Genomic DNA, 25,332 nt, shown 5'->3' on the forward strand with positions numbered 1-25,332 from the left:
GTCGAGCGAGCGAGCGAGCGAGTGTTGAAGCCTTTGCTGGCTGCTACTGTTGCACAGTTGCCGAAAGCTCAACTAATGTGCAACACATTAATCAATAGCAGCCAAGGCAAATCAGCAGCAGCCATAGCCATGAGTTTAAATAAAATTAAAGATAATTTCGAGCTTACCCACTTCAGTTGTTATAATTTCATTTTACACAGTCGCGTATTAAATTTAATTATATTTAACAATTATTTGCATTTAACACACTTGCCATAATTTATTAAATTAAGGGCAAACAACCTTTTAAGGCAAACCGACGAACGCAACTGATCGCACTTGTTGTAGCTTGAAAACATGACGACGATGCCTGCGAAAAAGCGAAAGCCGACAGTAAAGCGTGGATTGATAGGAAAGCATAAGAAATAAGTTATGACGTCACTGAGTTAAGCGTAGAGAGAAAGGCTTCAATTACTAATGTATGCAAGTCGAACTTATGCGAGGTGTGCTCTAAAAATAAAGCTGAGCAAGACTAATTTTAAGTTTTGCTTGCTTCTGTATAAATAGAAAATGCTTAAACTTACTAATGAATATTATTTGACTGATTTAAATAATTTACTAATAATAATTGAAGGTTTTGTGTTTTATGTGTTCTTACATTTTAATAATCCACGACTTAATTTAAAGTAAATGCTTTGATATTAAATTTATTTAAAAATAAAAAGCAAAGCTATGCTCACTTTTTAATTTTATAAACAAAATATATATAAACTTTACTGTAAACTATAGAAATTATTAATAATAATAAATTATTATAAACTATAAATTTTTCGTGGTATTTTTTTTTATTTATAAAATAATATTTATGAATAAGATTTACAAATTGTTGCTTTAAGTTAAATTTTCATTTAGCACTAAATCTGACATGCTTTACTTATTAATTTTCAATTAAAAGTCTTTTCTATTTTTTATTATATTTATTTACTATTTAAATATTTGCTATTTATTTTTCATTTGTTCATTTCTTTGCAAAATAATACTTTTTAATATTTGTAATTCTATTTATAGTAATGTAATAATTATTTTCATATAAATTGCTGTCTCTGCTTTCTAGACAAGACATATTAATTTTTCTAACGACTTAGTTCTGACACCTAGGCATATAATTAGCCCCGATTTTATGCGCTTTTAATTGCCAATTTCCTCGCTTTGACTTGGCATCAAGGTTGCGCCTATAACTCAAGCAAACTTTGTCTATCAAACAGGCGGCCCAAAATAATGATAATAAACAAAAAAAGAAAGAATATTTAGTAATAATTTATGGCAGTCTAACTGGCAGCTATCCTTAAGCAGGAGCTAGACAACAACTTTGCATGTTCACACACAGTTACAAATTGTAAACGTGTGTGTGTGAGTGGGTGGGTGGGTGGTGCAGGGGGTTGCAGCTGTCGTCATCGCATCCAACACACAAAACGCGGAAGCGAGTGAAAAGCAATTATCAGGTGTCAAAATTTATATTAGTCGCTACCTGCTGTGTGTGTGGGGCTTAAAGGAAAAATGAAAACCAAAGCACAACACAAAAAGTTGCAGAGGAAGCGCAAGAAACTTGAAAACAAGTTCGCGAGTCCTGCGAACCCTTTTTGCCACGTTTTTTGGGGCCAAAGCACTTGCAGGCGAAATGATTTGTGGCGCAAGTGCATTGGCACGCAATGCAAAGTTGAGAAGCAGCCCCAAGCTCAGCGCGCTGACGCTGACGAGACGGAGTCGAAGTCGAAGTCGTCCTGGTCGTCGTCGTCGTCGTCGTCGTCGTTGGACGCGGATATCCTTTTCAACATTTTGCGCTGCAAAAACAATAATTTTAACGCTGCAGACATTTTGTTGTTGTATTTATTGCGTTGCTTTTTGTTTTTCTATTATTTATTGGCCATGTGCGTGCGCTGTGTGAAAATGATAGGCTAACCATAAGCAGGGTGGGGGCAGCAGGTGATTAGCCACCCGCTGCAAATTGAGAAACTGTAAGAACTAAAACTGATATATGGTTGCAATTAAGTTGGTAAATGAGGCGAAGAGCGAAGAGTGCGAAAGAGCGAGAGCGACAAGCTGAGTGCCTGACACAAGCTGGCACCGTTATTGAAAAGTGCCTATCCAGGTGCATGTGTGTGTGTGTGTTGGCCACGTTGTTTGCTATTGTGTAAGGTCAGAGTGCAAGCAACTGGCAATGTGAAATTAATTGATTTATTTTTAATTAAAATGCAGCTACGAAGAAGCACCAGCAGTTATAAAAATAAAAATTAAATGCAGCAGCTTAATTCTGCTAATTATAAGTGTTGCTATTAAGCATAATTATTAACGCAAATATTTCATTTGTATAAAAGACAGTTGCATAAATTTTTATAATTGATATTGCATTGATTGTTGCATTTGCAACTGTCACGCACACAAAGCAAAATTCATTCATAAATTCCATGCATGCTTAATAGTTAATACTAGGGCTGGCTCTGAGTAAATTTCCCCAGCAATTGTTGTTCAACTTGTTCGTTCAATGCGCGCGCTTCAATCGTGGTGAGTTTTAGCAGCCACCCCCCATTGGGCAGCACTCACACACATACACACACACACACAGACGCCACAAATAAAGCAAAAAGTAAGAAAAAAAAGCAAAGCGTGTTGCTGTGGAGCAACAAAACGAAAAAACAAAATAAAATGTAGCACAGCAGCAGCAGCAACAAAAATCACAGTTGTCTGATTCGTTCGCGAGGCAACTGCCACCGGTAACGGGCCACCCACAACCCACAAACCAAACCCAGTGCCCAACAACGAACTGCGAACGACTGCGATTTGCTTCGTCTTCGGCTTACGGCTGCTAAAGCTGCAACTTCGTGTGGCATGCAACGTTAACTTTGGTTTCAGTCTGACGTTAGCGTTCGTGGCGTGCGGTACTTGCAAGCTCAGCGTACGTTTGAGTGTGTGAGTGTGTATTAGTGTGTGTGTGGCAAACTCGACTGATATTGCAAACTGTTGCTGTTGCAGATCAACTCAAAGTAATGTTGCAACAAAATTCGTTTAATGCATTAAACAAAAATAACTCGCAGTCTGCCTAAACTCAAATCAAAGACACGCGATTTGTGTTTGCGTGTGTGTGTGTGTGAAAATCGCGCGCGTTTTCAGCCGCGTCTTGTTGGCAGTTGAGTTAGCGCACTAACTTGCAAATGTTTTTTTAGCTGAACACGCTGCGTGTTTATTGTAATTATATTTAAAACAAAAAGTAGTCAAAAAAGCAAAACTCATACGAAAGTTAGCGGGCTCAATGGTCAGTTATGTTTGGGGCGCGTGTTTTTGATGTATGTGAAATTTGCCTATAAATGTGTCTGGACGTCTGCTGTTTATTGCGCTGTGTCACAAAATAAGCGCTGCATACTTTTAGGCGTGCGCAATTGCAACTGCATATTTCATGTTCCGTCGCGGCGCCACAGTTGTAATTTAAAGTTCATTGATATCCATAAACCGCACACACACACACAATTGCAAATGCTGCCGGCATATGAAACGGGCCTAGTCCTGGGCATAAATAAATAGCCAACATACATACTACATATGTAAATCAGTTTGGCACATTATTATTTGTTTGCAAATATGTTGCATACTTCGAGGGGGCTACTGCTTGTTTGTGTGCTTGATATTTTTTTTGTTTTGTATTTGCTACTTTTTGGCCTTTGCCATTTTCGTGTCATTTGCATTTTATCCATACAAATAGAATTCGATCAGCATTGATTGCAATTGCCATTTGGCTTTGGCTTTGTCGGTCCATAGACCATAGCCAGGTGCTTGCTATTGAGTCCTCTGTGTGTGTGTGTGTAGTAACTGGCATTAAGGAAATTGCAATGCATTTCAATAATCAAATCAATGCGAGAGCAGCACAAAATATAAATAAATATTCGCAGCAGCTTTGTTATTCGATATGAGCACAAAGCTAACAATTAAAGCAACCATATCCAATGAAATATTTATTCATAATTAGCTGACTGCAACTTCATTTAATTTGTGTCATCATCTATAATAAAATTATTAAGTCAACAATCGACTCCTTAAGCTCATTTGCAGTTTATTTCATTTGAATTTTAATAAGCATAGCAACTAAAATTGTAATTTAGGCATGACTTGAAATTAAAACCAAAAGCTCAATCGTAATAACTTGGCAACTTTAAATTAAAATTTATTTCATATATATTTATGCCAATAAGCATAATAACTAAATTTGTGTTTAATAAAGAGTACAAAGCATGTCTTGTCTTATAACCAAATGGATTGTCTTACATTATATTGAATCGTAATAACCTGAGGTACTTCAAATTCCAAGTCAAAGGACTTTAAGAGACGCCATCACCTCTACGACTTGGCAATTGCAATTGCAAAATTGCCGAGGCTCAATTTCAAATGAGCAAAGCACAAAGGGTCTGGATTTCGATGCCAAGCTACTGACATAATACCAAACAACCTGTCCACCCATCCAACCACCGCACCACACCGAAAACTCTTCTGCTCACTTTGACATGATGAGGCAGAAAATGCAGGTCTTTGCGAGCTCCAACAGAGCTTTGGCTTATTATGCACTCTGGCTGTCGCTGTTGCTGCTGCTGCTCTTGTTATTGTTGTTGTTGTTGCTGTTGTTAATAACAAGCGATAATAATCAACTTCCGTGCTTTGGGCCGGTGGGGTCGCAATGAAAACAAAACAGGAGAACTGAGCAGAGAAAACTTTGCATACTTGAAGTCGCCGCCGCCGTTGCCGCCGCGGCACTAAGGCAAATTATTTAGCCATAGTTTTTGATATATGCTAATTTTATGCAGAGCTTAGCGGCTTGTAGCATTAACTGGAGCAGCCAGTGAGTGGCATATAGAAAACGTTTTTATAATGTTCGCAAGATTGCGCGAGTTGCAGCGTGATAACAACAAAATATATCACGTGCTAATTAATGTTTGTGTTGAAAATTGAAAATGAAAATTGAGCGGCGGTGACTGTGGCGTTAGCGGTGGCGGCTCTTTGCTTTATTTGTGCAGCATCAAATTCGTGCTGCATAACCTCAGGCGTACACGCAACATAAATAAACAAAGCGCGTTGGGTTTGACCTTGTGCGGTTTGCATACAAGCGATTGTCTCTCATTTTTTTTTTTATATTTGTTGTTCGACATACATTTATGTTTTGTTTGTTGTTCTGTACGCTTTGGCGCTGATTCTTGTGGCTGTGTGTGTGTGGTGGGCACAATTTGCACATAATTTAACAGCTGATTATACAAATTGTGCGGCATACTTTTGGGCGCATTTAGCTGTGGCTGCTGGCCTTCTTTTGTTGTTGTTGTTGTTGCTACCGTTGCTGCTGCTGCTGCTACTGGTCCTTGCATGTCCAAAACCATAAATATAATGTACGACAATGAGCCTGGCCGGAACACACACAACAATGTGTATTTTGGCTAACAACAAATTTCATGAGCAGCGCTTATTAAGCGTCATAAATTAGCGGTAAGCACCCAAAAGGTATGCAAAGCATTTTTCGCCAAGCAGACACTCCACAAAACATTTGTAGTTTCATATCAAATTAGCAAACAAATATTTATTTATAAACTAAAGATAAAAGCAAACTGCTGCTTTTGATTTAGGTTTTGACTTTAGCACTTTATCTGTCTTTATATGAAAGCATGAACAGGCGCAGTAATCGCATTAAAATAGTCACTTAATAAAATGAATAAGTAAGTGTTAAAACAAATAGTTAGAAAATGAACAAATTATAAAAAAATAAAGTTGTGGAAAATAGCTCAGACATTATAAGTTAGCATTAGCATTACCTTTATCATATTTTAATAAGCTATAGTACTTATATAGAAGCGTTTATTCATATTTTGTTATTGTTTATTAATTTAGGCATTGTAAACTTTTTTTCTAATTTTTTCTGTCTTCAATTACTAATTGGTTATATAATATAATTTATTTTTTACTTAACAATAAAGATCCAAAAATTTATTAATTGCACGTAGTTACAAAGTTTTAGTTGTTTAACAATTTCTTTAAATTTTTGCGGTCTATATAAAATTGTAAATCTCTGTAATATTTTGTAAATAACTGAATTGCCTTAGTCAACGAAAACAAGTTGTTGTTATTTTATTGTTCGTTAGCCCACTTTCTGAGTCTCTTACAATATATATATTTGTATATATATTTAAACTCTTTAGGGGCTTATTGTCTGTCTGCAACTGACAGCAAACAAATTTAGAGTGAAATTTCATTAAAAAGTCTTTGTGCTACACTTTTATTTTTATTGATTTTTACATAATTTAGAGCAATTGAAAGCACAATCGCCTTGACTTGTGTCCTGAAAACTAAACAGAAAAAAAGAAACTAAAGCAAGAGCCACAACCGTGGCTAGGCACAGCAATATTATTAATAATTTAAGGCCATGTCAGTTTAGACTCGGAGCAGACTTGGTTGGTCATACGGCTTGGAGCTGGGGCGAGGTGTATGCAAATCTTATTTGCCGAACAAAGAAGAAGCCGTAGCAAGTTTTAGTCAGTGATAGTTTGGTCAGCTAATTGGCATAATGAAATTGCGCAAAATAGATAATAGAACATATTCATGCACTAAGCTATATAATTTGTCAATTTTGGAATGCATAAGCGCCAAACTAATCCCCCATCTAAGCCCAATTACAACTGCATTGCGTCAAAGCTATCAGGCAACATGTCACATGGAGGAACACGCGCCTTAGAGACGACTGCGCCAGGCTATAAAGACTCAACTATTTCAGGCTCAACAGACATCATAGACGACGACGACGACGAATGCTACACACTGTTGCTATACGAAGTTTATGCTTTATTTACGAGTTAGCCCACACACATGGACTTGGTGCGGCGGCAGCAACGAAACATTTCATTTCCGTTCCATAAACAGTTTTGGCCTCGTCCCCACCCCCTCCACCAGCCAGCCAAGCAACGTTTAAATGCCACGACAGAAATGAGCAGAGAGCTCTCTGTGTGTGTGGTTGGGGCAAAACAGATAGAGGCAACATGCAACACCTTCAACGCTAGATAGTTGCAGGTCGTAGTTAATTTTCTAGCAGCAGCTGCTCGCCTATACAATTTACACAGCCTGAACACGCAAAACTCTTTTGCAGTAAAAGCAGCAACAGCAGCAACAGCAACAACATTAAAAAAATGCTGAGCATGTTGAGCGGGCAGTGGGGAGTGGGCAGTGTGGACTGAGGGCATCCGCTTGCCAGTGGGCGCTTTAAACTTGAAACTTTTTAATTTAACGTATTTTCGACGGCATGATTATTGTTTGCCTTGCTTGCTTGGCCTGCAATTGTTTTGCAGTTTCGATTCTGTTTACAAGTACTTTTGTTGAACTTTTCGCTATTTACACGCATAAATAACAACAACAACAACAACAACAACAGTCGAGCCCAACGGCCACCGGCATAAGTTTAAGCCAATAAAGCCACGCTAATGACTACCAATTACCCAGAGCCAGGAAATAACAAGTGGCAAACAAAACAGAACAGGACATGCGGCTGAAGCTGCTCACTCAACTTGAGTTTGCTAATTTTAGCCTGGTCTTAATTAAAGTCTTAAATCTTATTTATTATTTAGACAAATGCAAGACATGTGATAAGCCTAAACAACTGCAAACTTAAACATAATATTCAAATGCAACAACGTTCAACAATGCCCGCAAAATATATTAACAATAAATTCAACAGTCCGGCAAGTGCTTGGGCGATTGCAACTAAAGTGTTTGTTGTTGTTTTAATGTGCCAGAATTGCAGCTCGCAAAGAGTGGAAACGCAACCCGAGGTCATAGGTAAGCAACAAACTACTTGTATTGATACATATTTATTTTATTTATAATTAGAAAAGCTAACAGTGTGTCAGATTCTATAAATAAATGAGCAGCGTTCAGCACTTAACACTTGTTTGTGTATAACAGTTTGCTATGTATGACAGATTTATCAAAACTTAAAATACACTTTATGTTATTGAAAACCTCAGAATTAAAATTTGAGCTAAATTACATTTATAAACAAAAGTTTAACTTAAGTATAATATTCATTTATTCGCAATTACTAGTTTATTATGAAAAATATTCCAAAAATATTTAAGGCTTATTTTATATCAATAATAATTTTTATTATTCAAGATTCAATCGCTTAAAGCTTAATAAATATAAAACTTATTGTATATCAATTTAAATTTACTGAACAAATTGAAATTATGAGTTGAATATAAAACCAAACGCGGCATAAAGTTAATAAAAAATCAAACTATAAGCAAATAAATGTTATGCACACTAAAGTACAACAATGCAATGTTATCAGATACTTAATTTAGCTATCATTTGTTTCACTAACCACACACTTAACTACAAATTAGCGTTTAATAAACAAACAAAAATTCCTCTGCCTCTATTACAGTTGATCCGAAATTTAGTTATCCAATTGCAAATGTGACAGCGCCAGTGGGACGTGATGCGTTTCTCACCTGTGTGGTGCAGGATTTGGGCCCCTATAAGGTTGGTACGAACTCCCCAAACAAATCTGTTAATAAGCACACCCCACCGTCCCACCCCGCCCCGCTCAATTACACACTCAATAAGCAACCACACAGAAAACCAACCGGTCGCATTAATATTCATTAGCATTTTTACGTGGAGCAGACGGACTCGAAACCAGAGAGAGCGTAATCTCAAAGACCAAATCTCGACACCCAAAACAAAAACAACAACAACAACAACAAATACACAACATTGGATTGAAATAAAAGCGAGTATAAAAACATAAATAGGAATATGCAGAGCTTGGCAATAACAAAAGCGAAAATCACATAAAAAGTAATTGAAATATGAATGAGAGATACACAGCGAGAATGTGTTAGGGGTAGGGGGTTAGGGGGCGTGGCGGCTTGATATGCTTCATCATCATTTCGGTAACTGCCTGTCGTCTGTCTGGATGACGCAGTTGGGGGTGGTGGGTGGTGGCTGGCTGGGGCGACACATCGGAAGCAAACAAAGGCAAAAGGTAAAGTATCCATTGAAGCGAAAATGCTTTGTGCTGAGTTCGTACCCCTCTTGCAAGCGCGCCCATGCACAATTAAGCGTTACTCTCTGCCTAAAGATAATTGAGCAGGCACTTGGGTGTAATTACTTACTTTATGCTGACACGATGTCTGCGGTGTGGGACTCAAAGCTTCGTCGCTCTGTCGCAGTCAAGGTTAAAAGTTATATTCCATTTAATGCCACTAAATAATTAATTAGCCACAGCACACACACACACACACACACACACACTGTCTATAATATTTATATACTATAGCATACATATATGATATTGTAAATTGAAATGACTTAAATAGCTTTACGTGTTAACAAGCCAGCTCAGCTGCGCTATCAAATTGCTTCCCGACGTCTGCCACATTTACACATGCAAAGTTAGCTATTAGACAGTGCTAAGGGGGTGGGGTATGGGGGTAGGGGTGCAGCTTATGGCATGTTTAGCCTCAGCTGCCTATTAAACAAAATATATTTCAGGCTTTCGCCTGCACGCTGCGTGCTTTATCGCATAATAATTTACCAACGTAATTGTACAATTATTCTCTTACTCTCTCTCTCGCTCTCTCTGTGTGCGTGACACACTCGCGAGTCCGAAAATTGTAACTCTAAAACTAAATTCTAATAATATGTGTGCACAACGAAATTCTTTCATTTCTTGGAATAGATTATTTTGTTTTATAATTGAAGTGCAATGATATGGCTAACTAGATTGCTAGTTAGACGTTGAGCCTAATAATAGTTTAGGCTTAGCAAAACAAGCTGAAGTTTCAGTTCACTGTTGCTAAGTGCAATACATAGTTACAAAAGTAAGGTATTGTAACGTACCTAATATTTAGACATTTAATATTTTCCAAAGCTTTCATAAATTCTGTATCAAGCCTTAGCTAAATTCAATCAATTCATTCTGCTATTTCAAAAATGTTGCTCTGTGAATTCTTTAAGATAAAAATAATTATATTAAAAGTATTTAAATTTAGTTTAACTGTTACTATTCTCTGAAATGTTGTTCTTGTTTTCGTTTCAATAGTTAAATTTATTGTGTGCTCTGCAGGTTTTTTAAATGAAAATAAATGAGGCAATTTAATTTATTAATTTTATTATGACTCATACAAATTATGTAACATTTTTATAAGTCTTTTCATTTTGTTTCAATTGATTTAATTTAACATTTTTAACAGACATATTTTATGTAATAAATATTTCTTTTTATATATATTGTGTGTAATAAATATAAATATATTTTTATATATTTTTTATGTTATCTGGAAGCAAGTAAATTGAGACTATAACTAGTATTTTAATCAACATGTTTAATAAATAATTATTTTGGAATACACAAATAATTTGTAAATATTTCTATTTTCATCTTTTGTTATTTTTGTCATTTTCTGCAGCATTGTTTACATTTCGAATTTATCGCTGCTCAATCTAAAGCTAATTTTGTATGAACTAGTGCAAAGAATATAATTAGACGCTTTATAAAAAGATTATACACTTGTGACAAACTCTTTAATTAAAACGATTTATTGGACGCCCACTAATGCCACGTGCTGCTTTTTATTTTATTTTTTTATTTACAAAAATAGGTTGCGTGGCTGCGTGTGGATACACAAACTATATTGACAATACAGAATCATGTAATAACTAAAAATCAGCGCATAGGCATTGCCAACTCGGAGCACAAGACATGGACAATGCGCATCAGAGACATCAAGGAGTCCGACAAAGGCTGGTAAGTGATGCAGTCAACAGAGTTTTCAATGCTTTAACACCTTTTTTTTTTTTTTTGGTAGGTACATGTGCCAAATAAATACGGATCCAATGAAAAGCCAAATGGGCTACCTGGATGTTGTGGGTAAGAGCAGAAAACAATAAAAAGAACAACAGAAAAATTTTTACGCAGCGTTTAAAACTTTGGTAATTTTATTTTTTATTTGCTGCCTTTGCGTTTTGTTTGTCAAACAATCATACGCCTCGTTTGCGGGATATTAAGCCATTGTTCGAAGCATTTCGTATTAAAAAATATTTATATATTTTTTTTTAAATATGTATAAACGCAGGCTACCGTAAGCTGCGTTGTTTCCGCCTCGCAGCAGCGAACGAAACGGAATTCGAGTGCGCTTTGCGGCTGATGAAATTTCAGCGCCCCTCCCCCTCCCCCTCACCACTACTGCTTAAACATGTTTAACCGTGCACTGAACCGCATAAACTGTTGATTTTGAATTAAAAACAGCGCTGCGCTGCGGACGTAAGAAACGCGTCCGGCCTAGAAATTCAGTTGTCCATTTGCGGTCACAAAACTCCAACCGACCATCAGTAGCTGCCACCTGGGCCAGGTCGCCAGTTCGCCAGTTCGGGCCAGCAGCTGGCTAAATACCTTTTGCTGGCAAAATCTAAATCAACGCGCTAAATATTTTAGCCCAGGCCAGTCGACGTTTTTCCAAGTTTCGCACACACGAAAAACTATAATCAACTGTGTGTATATTTGCAGTGGATAATCAGCGCACCACACACTGAAAATAGCAAACAGCAAACACTGAACAGCAACAGGAACCGGCAGTGCCTGAAAAACGTTGGAGCAGAGCGGAGAGGCTCACAGTTTGACCAACAACAGCGCGCGTCGCGGCTCGTGCTGATGAATTTCGTGACCAAGTGCAGTTAAACAGCCACGACGAACGTTCATTCGAATGCCCACACACACACACACACACACATAATGACAAAATGCCTGTGCGTGTGTGTGTGTGGGACAAACACAGACAAACAAAGATATTTGGCATGAGCGACATTTAAGCTGATGAGATTTTTCATATAAAGCTAAAGCTGCCGTTTTATGAATTTTTCACACACAATTGTTGCCGCTGCAGCAAATTGTTGCGGCTGCTTTTATTTTTAACTGTTTTTAACAATCGAATGATTGAGTCATGTCGCAAGATAATGAATACACAGTTATGTGAGTTCATGATTAAAAGCCATGCTGCAGTTTTTCAACTGCAAATGGAATTGCTTTCATACCAAAAATTATACAAGTCGTATACGCATTATTGTTTCTTAAATTTTAACTAATTGAATAAGTAAACAATTATAATTTAATTGCTAAGTATAAGCATTTTTAATTTATACTTGCTTTGAATCTAAATTTTTACTATTCCAAAAATTTAATACGCTGCATACATTTTATTTCCACATTAATTTTAAAAATCAACAAATTTAATTACGAAGTCAAAGCTCGTTTTTATGATTTAAAAAAGTTATTAGGTATTTGATTATTATATATGTTAGACAAAAAATGCTTGTGAAAATGCTTATAATTTATTTTTTAAATCGCTGTATAGTAAACAATTTATTAAAATAAATGCAGAGACTTTCAAAGCATAATCTGATAATATTTGAAAGTATTTATTGCTTTAAGAACACAAATTTTATAAAAGTTCAGCATATCTTTAAATTGACTTATAAATTCTTGAATATTTATTTTTAATCTCTTTAAATGGAGCATGGAATGAAATTGATTGAAAGTCTTGTTAGCTACAAAAAGTAAAGCAAACCAAAATTTGCTTAACTGAAATGATTGCTTGGCCATTGCTTTTGTCTTCAATGCCAAAGGACATGCCATGCTGAGATAACTTAAATCGTCAGCGCTGTTGGCTTGCATTGAATTTTGCGGCTACCCTTGCAGCTCTTGCCTTGGCCACTTAATGGCCATTGAGTGGTCAGCATAGTGCCACGCAGCTTACAATACACACACACACACACACACACAGCCAAACAGAGTTCAGCATTCAGCTGTTGGCCGGCTGGCGGTCTAGCTCTCTCCCCCATTTTGCTCTTGCCACGAACAGTTGCCTGGCCATAACAAGCTGTTTGTCAACACCAGCACATTTTTTGGTCATTTGCCGACCACATAATTGTGGCATATTATATGCATACAATACACGCGTACACAGAAAAAAAAACATACACAGTAGCTGTTGGCTGGTGGCTCGTGGCTCATGTTGACACTCCCCTGATATTTCAATGGCATTATTACGTTTTCCTGGTTTCATAGGTTTGCCCGCTGGGAGGTGCAAACATGCGGCGACGTGTTCGCGGCTCTGCCACATGCCACAGAAAATTCTTCTACTTCACATATATGCACATATATAAAAGTTTGTGCTTTAAAACAAAAGGCGACAAGGACTCTCATTTGCAAAGGATTCATATCTTTGGGGGCGCATGAATATGAGTCAAATTGCCGGTGGGGTCGGGGTGAAGCTGAGTGAAAAATTTATGTAAATTATTTAAAATGAACTATACGCGCGAAATTACAATTTTTTTTGTTTTAAAATATTTAAATGTGCATAACAATGCAGCTCATATTGCTCTCTCTCTTACTCTCTTTCTCTTTTCCGCACATAAAATGCATACATATAAATTTTATCTGGCTGCAATGATGACGACGACGAACGTCTGGCGACCTCGATTGCAATGTTGCTGCCGCCGCTGCTGCTGCTGCTGCTGGTGCTGGCTGCAGTACCGCCGGATATCCTAGATTATCCTACAAGCACGGACATGGTCGTACGCGAGGGCAGTAACGTGACGCTCAAATGCGCTGCTACCGGTTCACCAGAGCCGACAATTACATGGCGACGTGAAAGTGGAGTGGCCATCGAGTTGGCCAACGGCGAAGAGGGTAAGTCACTCCAATGGCTTACGCTATGGGTTTTGGGGCTTGGATTCGGGTTCGCGTTCGCATACGAGTTCGAGTTGGGAGCACTGCTCATATGCATGCATGACTCTCTATACTCGTGTATGTGTTTGTGTGAGTGGTAAGTACTTTTTGCTGTTGTTGCCGCCAAACATTTTTGGAGTACTTTTACACAAAAAGGCAACAGCCAGCAGCTCAACGTTCAAGCAACTCTGCCAGCAGCTATTGGCCAGCAGACAAGTGAACAGAGCACGTACTACCTGTTTCTACTACCTGCATACTACTACAATTTTTGCTAGCGTGTGTGTGTGTGGCAGCACTACAACTGCAACTGCTGCTGCTGCTGCTGCAGCTGATGATGACGTTTGACGGCTGCACTGCCAGAATTAGCGAGTGGTTATCACATGCTGGTAGCTACAGCTTTTCTAATTGCCCTTGAAGTGTCGACGGCTGCTAGTTTGCCCGAGGAGGGTTGGGCGCATTGCCGGCCTAGTGGGAGTGTCTAGCAAACATTGCTGGCGGCTTAAGCGTAGGCTATGCAATTTCAAACTGTTCCCCCAGCAACAAATTAAAAGCAGATAAAGCAATGAACAACGTAAACATGTTAAGCAAGCGCTTAATCAATTAATGAATGCTGCAGATTTACATAGAAACCGAAGAATATAGTTGTATATATAGCAAAAGAATTAATTCACAGTCTGGCAAATAATATATAGACTAGCGAAGTATGTTCGTCTACTTTAAATTATCGACGAGTTAACGTTTCTTATAGTGTAAGGTGCATAGAAAAAAATTATTATATGAAAAATTTAATAAAACAATTAATCTTTTATATAATTTACCATATAAACATTAGAAGACTTAATTATTCGCGCTATCAGTGCAAAAGTTGAAATTTTTTAAATGCAGATGAGTGAAAGATATGTAAAAAATGCATATCGATATATTTTTATATTGTAGTATATTTGCTTAATATTGAAAACATGCTAATTCACTAAGCTAAATGTTTTTTATTGATTAGGTTGAGAAACTAAAGAAAAGAAATGAGCAACACTTTATAAGTACAAAAGAAATATCTTCAGTCTAGTATATGGAATTAAATATAAGCTGAGTGGCAGTTAACAACTTAGCGATACAGCTGACGAAAATCGTGTTGGGCTAACACAATTTTGACATATTAATTTACAAAAAATAACTAAAACTTAAGTGCATTTAAAATTGTTGTTGCAGCTCTAAGTGCATTACACATTCTCTCAGTGCAATGGGCTAGCATGAGCTATGCCACAAAATAGAAAAAATAACACAAACACACACACACACACACACACACACACATAGAGAAAATTAAAGTCGAGTCCCATCAAAGTCCGCACGAAAGGCCCAAATCAAAGGTAGAACAAGTAAAACAAAAACAAACTCAATGCAAAACCGTGAACACGTAAAGGATAAAAAAATCAACACACACACACACACACAGCTGTTGAAATGGTCAAAACAAAAAACGAAAAATCAGCATAAATAGTACAAAAGTTGGCAAAATGACCTTTTCACTGTGTGTGGCTTAAATGTCTGTCCGTCCGGCACATCGGCATGCCAACCGGAGCTCAACAAAAGCATTGAAATGCCCACCATGCTTTTTATGCGCCCTATGCATGTATGTGTGTGTGTGTTAATATTAAGTTAGTTGCAGCTTAATGCATTTTACGCTGAGCTATGCATTTATCAATTATTGAATACAAGCAGGTCTTAGATCAGAAGAGCAGCCAGCTCACTATTATTTTTTAATTTTTTTTATTAAATTTAAAGTGTATTTATCTGACGGTTTTTGCCTATTTTGCATGTCGCTGGCACAAAACTTTGCGCTGACTTTTTTCATTTCAAATTTGATTATTTAGTTAGCTTTTGGTTTTGGGGGGGCTGAAATGAAATCGTGGCGCCAGCGCGGAGCGGAGCATTGGAGCAGCTTTTATGCCTTTTTGGTGTCGTTTACCAGGCAAATTACACGCTTTCGAGCTACGATTACGTTTAATGACCGCATCAGAAATAAAAGTGCGACTAATAAGCACTCGGCGCGGCATTAAAGCGCCAACTCAGACTCAACATGGCAAATCAATAAACGAAAAATCAGCTTATTAAATACGTATACGTAACTCGCTCTGTCGTATACGTAACAATATCAAGCGCAAACTAGCCAGAACTTCCGCTTCCGTTGCAACCCAAACACACACACACACAGACACAGACACATACATACGTAAGCCAGACAGGCAGTCTGAATTGCCTGGCCATGCATATAATGATCATCAAAGTTGCTTAACATTATTATTATTATTATCAGCCGCAACACGATGATGAGCATCAGCATCAGCATCTAGTGCACTTGCAGTCTGCACAGCTACCGGCTTAACCAACAACTGTGCAATTTATATAATAAAAACCGTGTTCGACTATCAAAACAGGATGCTTTACAGCTCAGTCTGCCGCCGCCACCCCCCTAACCACATTAAAAAGCCAAACAGCAGCATCATAAAAGTCGCTAAAAGTTTGCGCTTTTGTATTGCAACTTTTGTTGTACAAATAAACTGGCAATTTGAGTGTCCGCCAGCTCGACCCACTGGGGTTGGATTACATTGCCAGCTTAGGCAAATGTAATACCCACTCGGCTAAACATTTTCTAGATTTTATAGTAATGTGTGTTGTAGTAATTATAAAGCTAGTTCAATGTTAAGCTGCTGTTCTCTCTCTCTCTCTTTTAATCCACAGTGGCCAGCGTTGAGGGCACCGACTTGATCATACCACGCGTCAAGCGTCAGCATATGGGCGCCTATCTCTGCATCGCCTCCAATGGAGTGCCGCCCTCAGTTAGCAAACGAATCACACTTGTGGTGCATTGTAAGTGATAACAGCATAAACTTATAAAGCGTTGCTCTATTTACTTTCGCTTTGCAGTTCCACCCATGATCACAGTGTCTAATCAACTGATTGGCGCTGTAGAGGGCAAGGGCGTCACCTTGGAGTGCCAATCTGAAGCTTATCCCAAGTCAATCAACTATTGGACACGAGAGCGCGGCGAGATTGTGCCACCAGGTAAATGCAAATTAAATTAAACTAATATTTTAAATGAGAATAGCTAAGCATGTGCTTAATTTTTTTTTGTTTTATTTAGGTCAGATACTTATTCTTGTTTGTTCATAGAACTTAAAGTCGTACAACAGTTTACTCAACCTAATGTTATAAATTATTTTAAGTATTATAAAATTTAATCACGCCTCTATTTCTCTCTCAGTTTTATTATTAGTTGTTCATTATTCACACTGCCAATCTGTTGGCCAACATTCCATTCTTACGTTTATTTTAAGTTTATCAATTATCTCAATTTGATAAAATGCGACATTGAAGCTTTGAAGATATTTCCAAGCGCTCAGATATAAAAACTTCTGCTGAATTTAAATATATATTGCAAATACTTTACATTAGCATAATTTTTTTTAATTGACAAATGTTCTCTGCCAGCAATTGCATAGAATAAATAATACTTAGCTGTATTAGCTGGACAAGCTCTCTAAAACACTCACTTCCAATTAGTCATAATTTAGTGTAGAAGAGCTTTGCTGCTGCCATATTATTGTGGCACTTGTAAAAGCGAATAAAAATTATAATTTACATATTCATAATCCACACACGCACACACACACACACACACACGCATTTGTGTTCATATAGGGAATAGTATGTTGTTTTTATATACAGGCAGACTCCCCATGGCTGTTGGCTAGGGTAAGAGTTGAAAGCCCACAGCTAAGCACAGACTAACGAGCTGATGACCGTCGAGTGCAGATAGTTGGAAAAAAAAGAGGCAAAAGTTTTTAATTAGCTGATTTAGTGTAAAAGGCGTGTGAGCTGCGAACTGTCGGTCTGTCTGCTATATTACTGTGGTTTCTCAACTGTCTGGCGCTGGCAGGTGAGAGAGAGAGAGAGAGTTTTGTTGCATTTAAAAATATTGTCAAAAATGCAAATTAATTAAATTTACAATTTAATGCGGACACATTAATTGACAGCTCAGAACTCAAGTCTATAGTTTGACAAGCAGCCATTTTTAAAACAATTAACACAGCTAACTGACTCTGTCGTTAAATATATAAATATATGCTGTTTATTATTGAAATTTCAGGTGGCAAATACTCGGCCAATGTTACGGAGATTGCTGGTTACCGCAGCTCGATGAGGCTGCATATCAATCCGTTGACCCAAGCTGAGTTCGGTGCTTATCGTTGTGTGGCCAAGAACTCGCTGGGCGATACAGATGGCACCATTAAGCTATACAGTAAGTACTATTATTTTTAAGGCTGTTTTAATTCAAATCCTTTTTGTTAGGAATACCGCCCAATGCAGTCAACTATGTGGATAACTTTGAGGCGCGACATAAGGGTAAGTTTCTTAAGCTTCAGCACTCTTTAACATTGTCTGCCCATTTATTATGCAATTTATTGTCAAACTGATTAAAAGCAATTTTCAACATGTTGTGCCCCCTTGAAAGAAAATGTCAAAGTTTAAGAGGCTTCCGTTTCGCCTTTGGGGGCGGGGGTGAGCGAAAGCGCGAGAAAAAGCGAGATTTAATAGCCACTTGGCATAAATTAAAGATGAGCCGCAAATATTTCACTTTGCTCAACGCAGGCAGGAAACAGAAAAAACACACAGACCCCCCATCCCCCCTAACCGTGGCTGCTGCTGCTGCTGCTGCTACTGCAAGAGAAAAAGCCATAAATAATTCATTTGGCATGCAAATCCGTTTCAAATCGTCAACGCCACAGCCGCAGTTACTAGCAGTCGGTCTATGAAGTGGGCGCAGCAGTGGGGTTGGCTTGGCTGTGAGGTATTGTGGCTAAGCTCAAAGCGCAGGTAGTAAAATGGAAAAGCAACAGAATGGCGACAATTTCACTTATAAATATGCATTCGACATAATCGAGTAGTAAGAGTAAAAATGTTCTAAAGCCGTTGCCAAAAAAAACACACAAAAAACAAAATAGCAAGCATTAAAAGGTAAATTCAATATGTATATACTTTTTGTCGACAGGTAAAAAACGCACGAAAAGCTCGGAAGTGTATCATACGTCGCGAGCGCAGGAGCAAAGCGGCGAGGACAGCGAGAATCCAGGCAAGCGAAAAGGTAAGCCAAGTCAACACTCTGCCCTGCCCTGCCCCACTCCCTTAGGTGTGTGTATGTGTGTGTGTGTTAGCGCCGATTAGAGCTACGGGCTCATATTTCAAGCATTTATGTTGAAGAAGTAGCCAAGCCACCACAACTCAAACCAGCTGCAAACCAAAAATCCACTCGAGACGGCAAACCGTGAAAAATATATATATATATATAGTACTAGGTAGGGGCTTGTTTAACAGATTTTCGGATTTTCACACTAATTTGCGAGCGCACAAGACCAATAAAGAAATAAATTGTGGGGCAATAAGAAAAGGTTGAGCAAACAGCAAAAAAAGAAGTATATAAAACGTAGCACACTTTTGAGGGCAGGTAAAAGTTTTATATTGTGGCCTGCCCCACCCTAATGGTATATCAATAAACACGCTCGGCTTGGCTTTATGGCAATTTAATGATTTGTAAATACTTGGCTACAATCAAATAAATTCTTTTGTGGCCAAAAAAAAAGAAAATAAAGTGGGCAAGTGGTCAGAAAGGGACGTCACCATAAAGTTAAGCTTAAGTGCTGCAAGTTTTGCTATTTTATGTTATTTTATAGCCTAATTGAGTTGTGTATAAAACATGGTAGTTGTTTATGTTGATGCCAGACGTGAGTAACATTTAAATTTTTGAAGCTGAGCGACACAATTATCTGAATAAATGCAAATGGATTGGGCTAAGCTAAGTCCTTCAGACTTGCAAGTTGTCAAAGCTGCGCTTAGCTGGGAAATTGAGTTCGCCAATCACAGTTTAGCTGCTTACGCAACAGACTTGCCGCCTTACTAATTTCCGCTGGCTAACCGTTAAGACCATTAACAAATTTCAATCTCTCTCTCTTTCTCTCTTTTGCGTTTACTTTGGCACACAGCTGATTTGAGCCAGGAGAGCATTGACAACTTGTATGGTGGAACATCAGCTGCGTCAACGCATTGGCTGCTTGTCTGGCTGCTGCCGCTGCTGCTGCTGCTGATGACAGCGACGACATTGACATGGCCATTGCGAGAAACTCAACTGACATTGTTGCCACAAACATTGACACAAGTTTGACAACAAAACGAACTGAAGCAGTCATTCGATCCGAAGCCAGAGCTGGAGCTGAAGTTGAAACGCAAGCTGCTCAACAACGAAGCTTGTCAATGCTTAAAAGCCAAAAGCTGTTGCTGATTTATGACCTGAACTGTGTGTGTGTGGTCGCTGGAGTTAAAGTTTGTCCAAAGTTTTACGCAAACGCAAACATACGATACATAAATATTAGCTGCTAACTAATAAGTCAATCAGGCTTCCTACTCCCTACGCGTGCATATTCAAGCTGCTGTATGCCTAGACATAAGTTAAGCTTAGACAAACTGCAACTTGTAATATAACTAAGCACACTAAATATAAAACAGCAAATACCAAATACCAATACAAATACAAAGGCAAAGGACTCCGCACTCGGCACTTGTACATAGCACGTACAGCAAATGAGTTTGATTTTTCGGTATTCATAAGTGGTAGGCGTTGTGGGCGTGGCAATGCGTAATGTGTATTATAAACCATGTGGACATAATTGAAGAGACTGTATGTGTGCAAAGTTACATTTAATAGCAGCCCAATTGAATGCATAATAATTACTTACGCATGTAGTAACTTGGCCTAAAGACAAAACGAAAATCTATTCAAGCGTTGCTTTCTGTTGTTCGTTGACGACAATTGTTAAAAGCTAAAAGCATAAATAATAAATATAAAGACGGTAAGGTATCAGCGCATAGAACAAAAAGTTAAAAAGTTGTTGATTTAAAGCTTCATAAACAATTCTAAGAGCATAACAAAATTTTAACTTTACAGCAGAGCTCATTACTAATTATGAACTAAACATATTATTTATTCAAATTAATAAAGTATAAACTTTTTGTGTATTTTGAGCAATTAACATTTTTTTCGATTATTTAAAACTAAAATTGATTCTTTTTTAGGACTTTTTTAAAAAAAACAAATAAATATTTAAATATTTTAATATGAAATCTATTATTTGTGAAATAAACAAACAGTGCAAGGCTTGGCTGCTTTGTTTAAATTAATTTTTGCAATTCACTACTTTCATTATTTTTAAATTTCTCGCTATCTTATTCAATTTATAATTGTGCGCTTTAATTCATTTGCAAACATAATGTAAGTGATTAGTAATGATAATTGATACTTTACAGCTATACATCAGACATATATATATATAGATTCGTATTAAGTTCTTAACAAGTGCTAAAATCTGTTGGGCAAACAATTTGCGTTGCGCTAAAATTAAAATTCATAGAACAAACACTGTAAGCATATCATTTATTAATGTTGTATATTAAATTAAATATTAAAAAAAAATTTAAATACACATACATACGCGTATATATATATATGTTTATATACTTGCAAAGTTATATGTTAAATAAAGAGTTGAACACAAATTGGCCCACAATGTGTGTAATTGTAAAATAAACATTGCTTGAATAAAAAAAATTAAAATAATATTACGCTAGAGTGAATTGTTGTAAAAAAAAGAAAAACTGGTTTTCCTTTTAACTTGGCTTGGCAGTTTTTTAAACATAAGCTTGGCATACAAATTATAATAAATATAACAAAGCAAACAAAGTGTGTTTCAAAATTTATTTGAGTTATATAAACACTTCAATGTATGTGTAGCTACTTTAATATATAAACTATTTAAGTTTAAGCAACAGATGTAAATGGCAAATGAAAAAGAACAGGAATATTTATAAAATAAATAAACTAAATTGCATAAACACTCAGTTGAATTGTTTTTATTTCTAGAGCTACAAAACTGCTAATTAGCTTGTTTCACTCAAGTGCGCATAAATTACAAATCAAGCGCTCGGGGCTATGAAAATCAAATAAAATTTTGCAATAAACAAAAATTCTTTCATTAAACGCCAACGCGCACGCAAAATAAGTAAAAATTCCAAAGAACTGTAAGCATTACAGGTATAAAAAACAAAAAGTACTGCCCACCACTTTGACTGTGTGTGTGTGTGTGTGTGTGCGTGTGTAAGGCAAGTAGTTTTTATTACAGTTGTTTTCAGGAATTTTCAAACATGCCACAGCAGCTGCAACCAGCTACTCCAGCTAGACTATAACACCTGGGCGTGGGTTACGTGCGCTGAGCTTTTAAAATATATCCTAAATATGTTTGTGTATAAAGGAAGTATAATATATATGGTTTATATTAAAAATGTTAAAGACTTTAATATTAAAATTAATGCAAATATTCACAATCAATAAATAACTATTAATGCGCTCTGGCCTACAGCAATAAAAATTGTTATATTTAATAATTATATATTTAAATTTTTTATATAGTAACTACTAGTCTATCAATGCTTATAAGCTTTCAACTCTTACATGTTTTTGGCTCTCTCATTGCATTTTCATAACAATTTTTTCTTTGCACCCTTTGCACTTTTAAGCTACCATGTAATATACATATATGTATGTGTGTGTGTGTGTATGTGTGTGTGTCTGTCAGTTGCGTTTTTGCATATTATGCATATAAATCTCAAGGTTAAAATGTTGTAAATATGCATCATCGTTTGGGGTTTACTAGTACGACGAGCTGGACTCGATTGACCTGCATAATATACATTTTAATAATGTCAAACCGCTGCAAGGCATTAAGCTGTTCCATTCATATAACATTTTTTTGTTTGCTTCTTTTTATTGATTGCAAAGTGCGCAAACAAAAAAAACTTGTACAAAGCCCACACATTGAATGTATGAAAAGATATAAACGCGTTGTCAAAAGATAAATGAAAAATGAAATATTAAAATGCATTTTTGATCACTTTGTAGCAACAGTTGCTAATGAGTTGAGTTTGTATCAAAAACCAAAACATTTTTATTTCTCATACAGCTGCAATATATGTATGTTTATTAAAGTTTGCAGCTCTGAACATTCACCAAGCTTAAGAGAAAATAATTATTTGAAATTTGTATCAAATAAAACAAAGTTAAAATTTGCTTAGGGATTGTAATTTTTATAACTTTAAAGCAACAAAAATTACTCTTTGATTTTAGTTTTAAGCTTCACTAATTGTTTTTAAATTTGTGTTACACAAAATTTTGCTGCATATTGCGTTCTATTAAATAATTAAATGAATATTGGCGCAGCACCTTTTGGCCACCATTGTAATTGCTATGTGAGCACATCTCATGCAAAATTCAATTAGCAACAGGGCCCGCAATTAAATAAAAACAATTTGCTCGAAAGCAAGCAACTTTTAGATACGCCACACAGCAGCTCAACACGAATTAACATAAATAATTACAAAGAAAAAAATATTTGTGTGGCGAAAAGCAAAAAAAAGGCACGAACGCAAAAGCATGAGCGACAAAGCAAAAGGAAACACAATCGCCGTCAGCTGGCAACTCTACACACAATTAACATTACTTAAATACACATTAAGGCTAAAGACGCACAATTCTTTCTCATGTTTTGCGGCTATTTTTTCAGCGCTGAGTTGTTGATCCAAAAAAAATTGCGTGACGCAGCGCATGGAACTGCCAAAAAATAATTCCACTACCCCCGACAATGGAGTGGAGTGGGGTGAGGCTTTGGCTGAAGTGACGTCGACGACGACGACGAGGACGACGACAAGCACGTCAGCGGAAGGGCAATGAAAATAAACACAGTAATTAAGTTAATGAGCATTTTGAGATTTATTATTAATTTTCTTTGAACCACTGCACAGCAATGTTTTATATTTTTGTAATTTATTATGCTCTGCCTTTTGGGTGTGAGTTAGCTGTGACTGATTTTGTTATGCGTTTAAAATAATTTGCATGCATAAATTCCAATTGAAATGTGAATCTAATTGTTATTTAATAGCTTACAAATTGCATTTAAATTCCAGTTGTAGTTTATTGTTTATTGGAGTCTAATTTTTGATTTAAAGCAGCACATAAAATGTTGCTATACACACATGTGTGTGTGCGTCATTGCTGTGATTATATGGCCAGCCATATAAGCATATAACTTGTGTCTGGGGCTCCATTTTTACAATGGCCCATTAGCTGTTTGTACTTGCGGCTCGTTTAGTGCTTAATTTTTACGACAATCGCATTAATGTTTATAGCAGAGACAGAGGAGCGCAAAGGAAATTGCAGAGAGCTGGATGACTAAGAATTATGCAGAATGCGCCTAGCAGAAGCCAAGCAACCATATATACAAATTTAAGCAGGGTCATTGCATATATAATAGTAAAAAAATAACACGTGTTATTCTATTTCATGATTTATTTAATATCAACAAACTACGCACAGTTGCATGTTAAAGAAAATTATCACAACAAAGCACTTTAAATAAAGCTTATACTTAAAATTAACTGCGATAAAAAAACAACAGGCCTTTGGGCCAAATATTTGTATTTGGATTGGTAACAAAGCGAAAGCTCCATTAGCTCCAAGTCAATATTTGTTATTTAGACGAAATTTGTGTTGCGATTTTTTAATTTGCAATTTTGTATGCCTTTAAATTAACGTTAGACTTAGAAAAACAAAATATTATCATCAACTTTTAGATAAATAATACAGATTATATCATTCTCTATATCATTCTCTTTATTATATCGTTCTCTATATATTCATAAGATTCATAAATAGAATTGACAGCTGTTTATTTCTTTCTTATACAATTCCTTTCGCTACTTAGCATTGCTAGAAAAAAAGGCACAACTTGCCATGCTCTATGATAATGATAATGATAATGATGGGACCTCGAAAGCGATTAACATGCTGGGGCACGTGTAAGCAAATTGCCAGAGAGAGAGAGAGAGAGAGAGAGAGCTTCGTGCATTAATTACGACAGCACAAGCAAAGGTAACATGTAAACAAAACTACAATTAATCAAAGATTTTACGTAGCTAAACGTTATTACACGCTGCCTTGCCTGGAGCTGTGAGCTAAGTCCTAAAAGAAATCAACTTAATTAGTGCTATAGCCCACATACATGCACACAGACTCCCCATGGAGCTGACAAATAAATAATAAAAACACAAATTGACAGAGCTGTGGGCAGTGGGTAAACAAGGAAATGCAACGTGAATGCCTCGACTGGGGATTGGAGCCCACACATTGGAGTTACAATTGAGTTTTGGAAAAGGCTATTACAAAAGCAAGGCTAAAGGTCATGCTGTGTGTGTGTGTGTGTTTGAGCGCGCAATGGGCAGGCGTTTTATTAATAATACGTATACGCAGGGTGTAGAGCGCAGAAAATAGAAATTGTTAGTAGGGCGTATATGGAGTTCATATCCACTTATATGAACTGTATGTAGTTTGTAATTAAGACGATTATAATTGCTGCAGTTGTGTGCACTGCAAAAAATAGTTTAGTTAC

The 25,332-nt window shown here is 36.8% G+C and overlaps 1 protein-coding gene across 3 annotated transcripts; it reads left to right on the forward strand.

Moving 5' to 3' along the window:
* Positions 1 to 3,096: 3,096 nt before the first annotated feature.
* Positions 3,097 to 20,784, forward strand: LOC108600064 (limbic system-associated membrane protein). 3 transcript variants are annotated; one of them, XM_017987428.2, is made up of 12 exons: positions 3,097 to 3,222; positions 7,620 to 7,830; positions 8,441 to 8,538; positions 10,662 to 10,807; positions 10,869 to 10,930; positions 13,589 to 13,747; positions 16,526 to 16,654; positions 16,712 to 16,849; positions 17,934 to 18,086; positions 18,137 to 18,190; positions 18,837 to 18,929; positions 19,825 to 20,784. In XM_017987428.2, the coding sequence occupies exons 2-12, from the start codon at positions 7,677 to 7,679 to the stop codon at positions 20,001 to 20,003; spliced, it is 1,365 nt and encodes a 454-aa protein (XP_017842917.1). In that variant the 5' UTR covers positions 3,097 to 3,222; positions 7,620 to 7,676; the 3' UTR covers positions 20,004 to 20,784. The 3 variants fall into 3 exon arrangements, with proteins under 3 accessions (XP_017842917.1, XP_017842909.1, XP_017842925.1); XM_017987420.2 differs by lacking the exon at positions 3,097 to 3,222 and adding an exon at positions 3,274 to 3,289; XM_017987436.2 differs by lacking the exons at positions 3,097 to 3,222; positions 18,837 to 18,929 and adding an exon at positions 3,274 to 3,289.
* Positions 20,785 to 25,332: the final 4,548 nt, after the last annotated feature.

Source organism: Drosophila busckii, chromosome 2L (assembly GCF_011750605.1).
Source record: "Drosophila busckii strain San Diego stock center, stock number 13000-0081.31 chromosome 2L, ASM1175060v1, whole genome shotgun sequence".
Taxonomy (NCBI): domain Eukaryota; kingdom Metazoa; phylum Arthropoda; class Insecta; order Diptera; family Drosophilidae; genus Drosophila; species Drosophila busckii.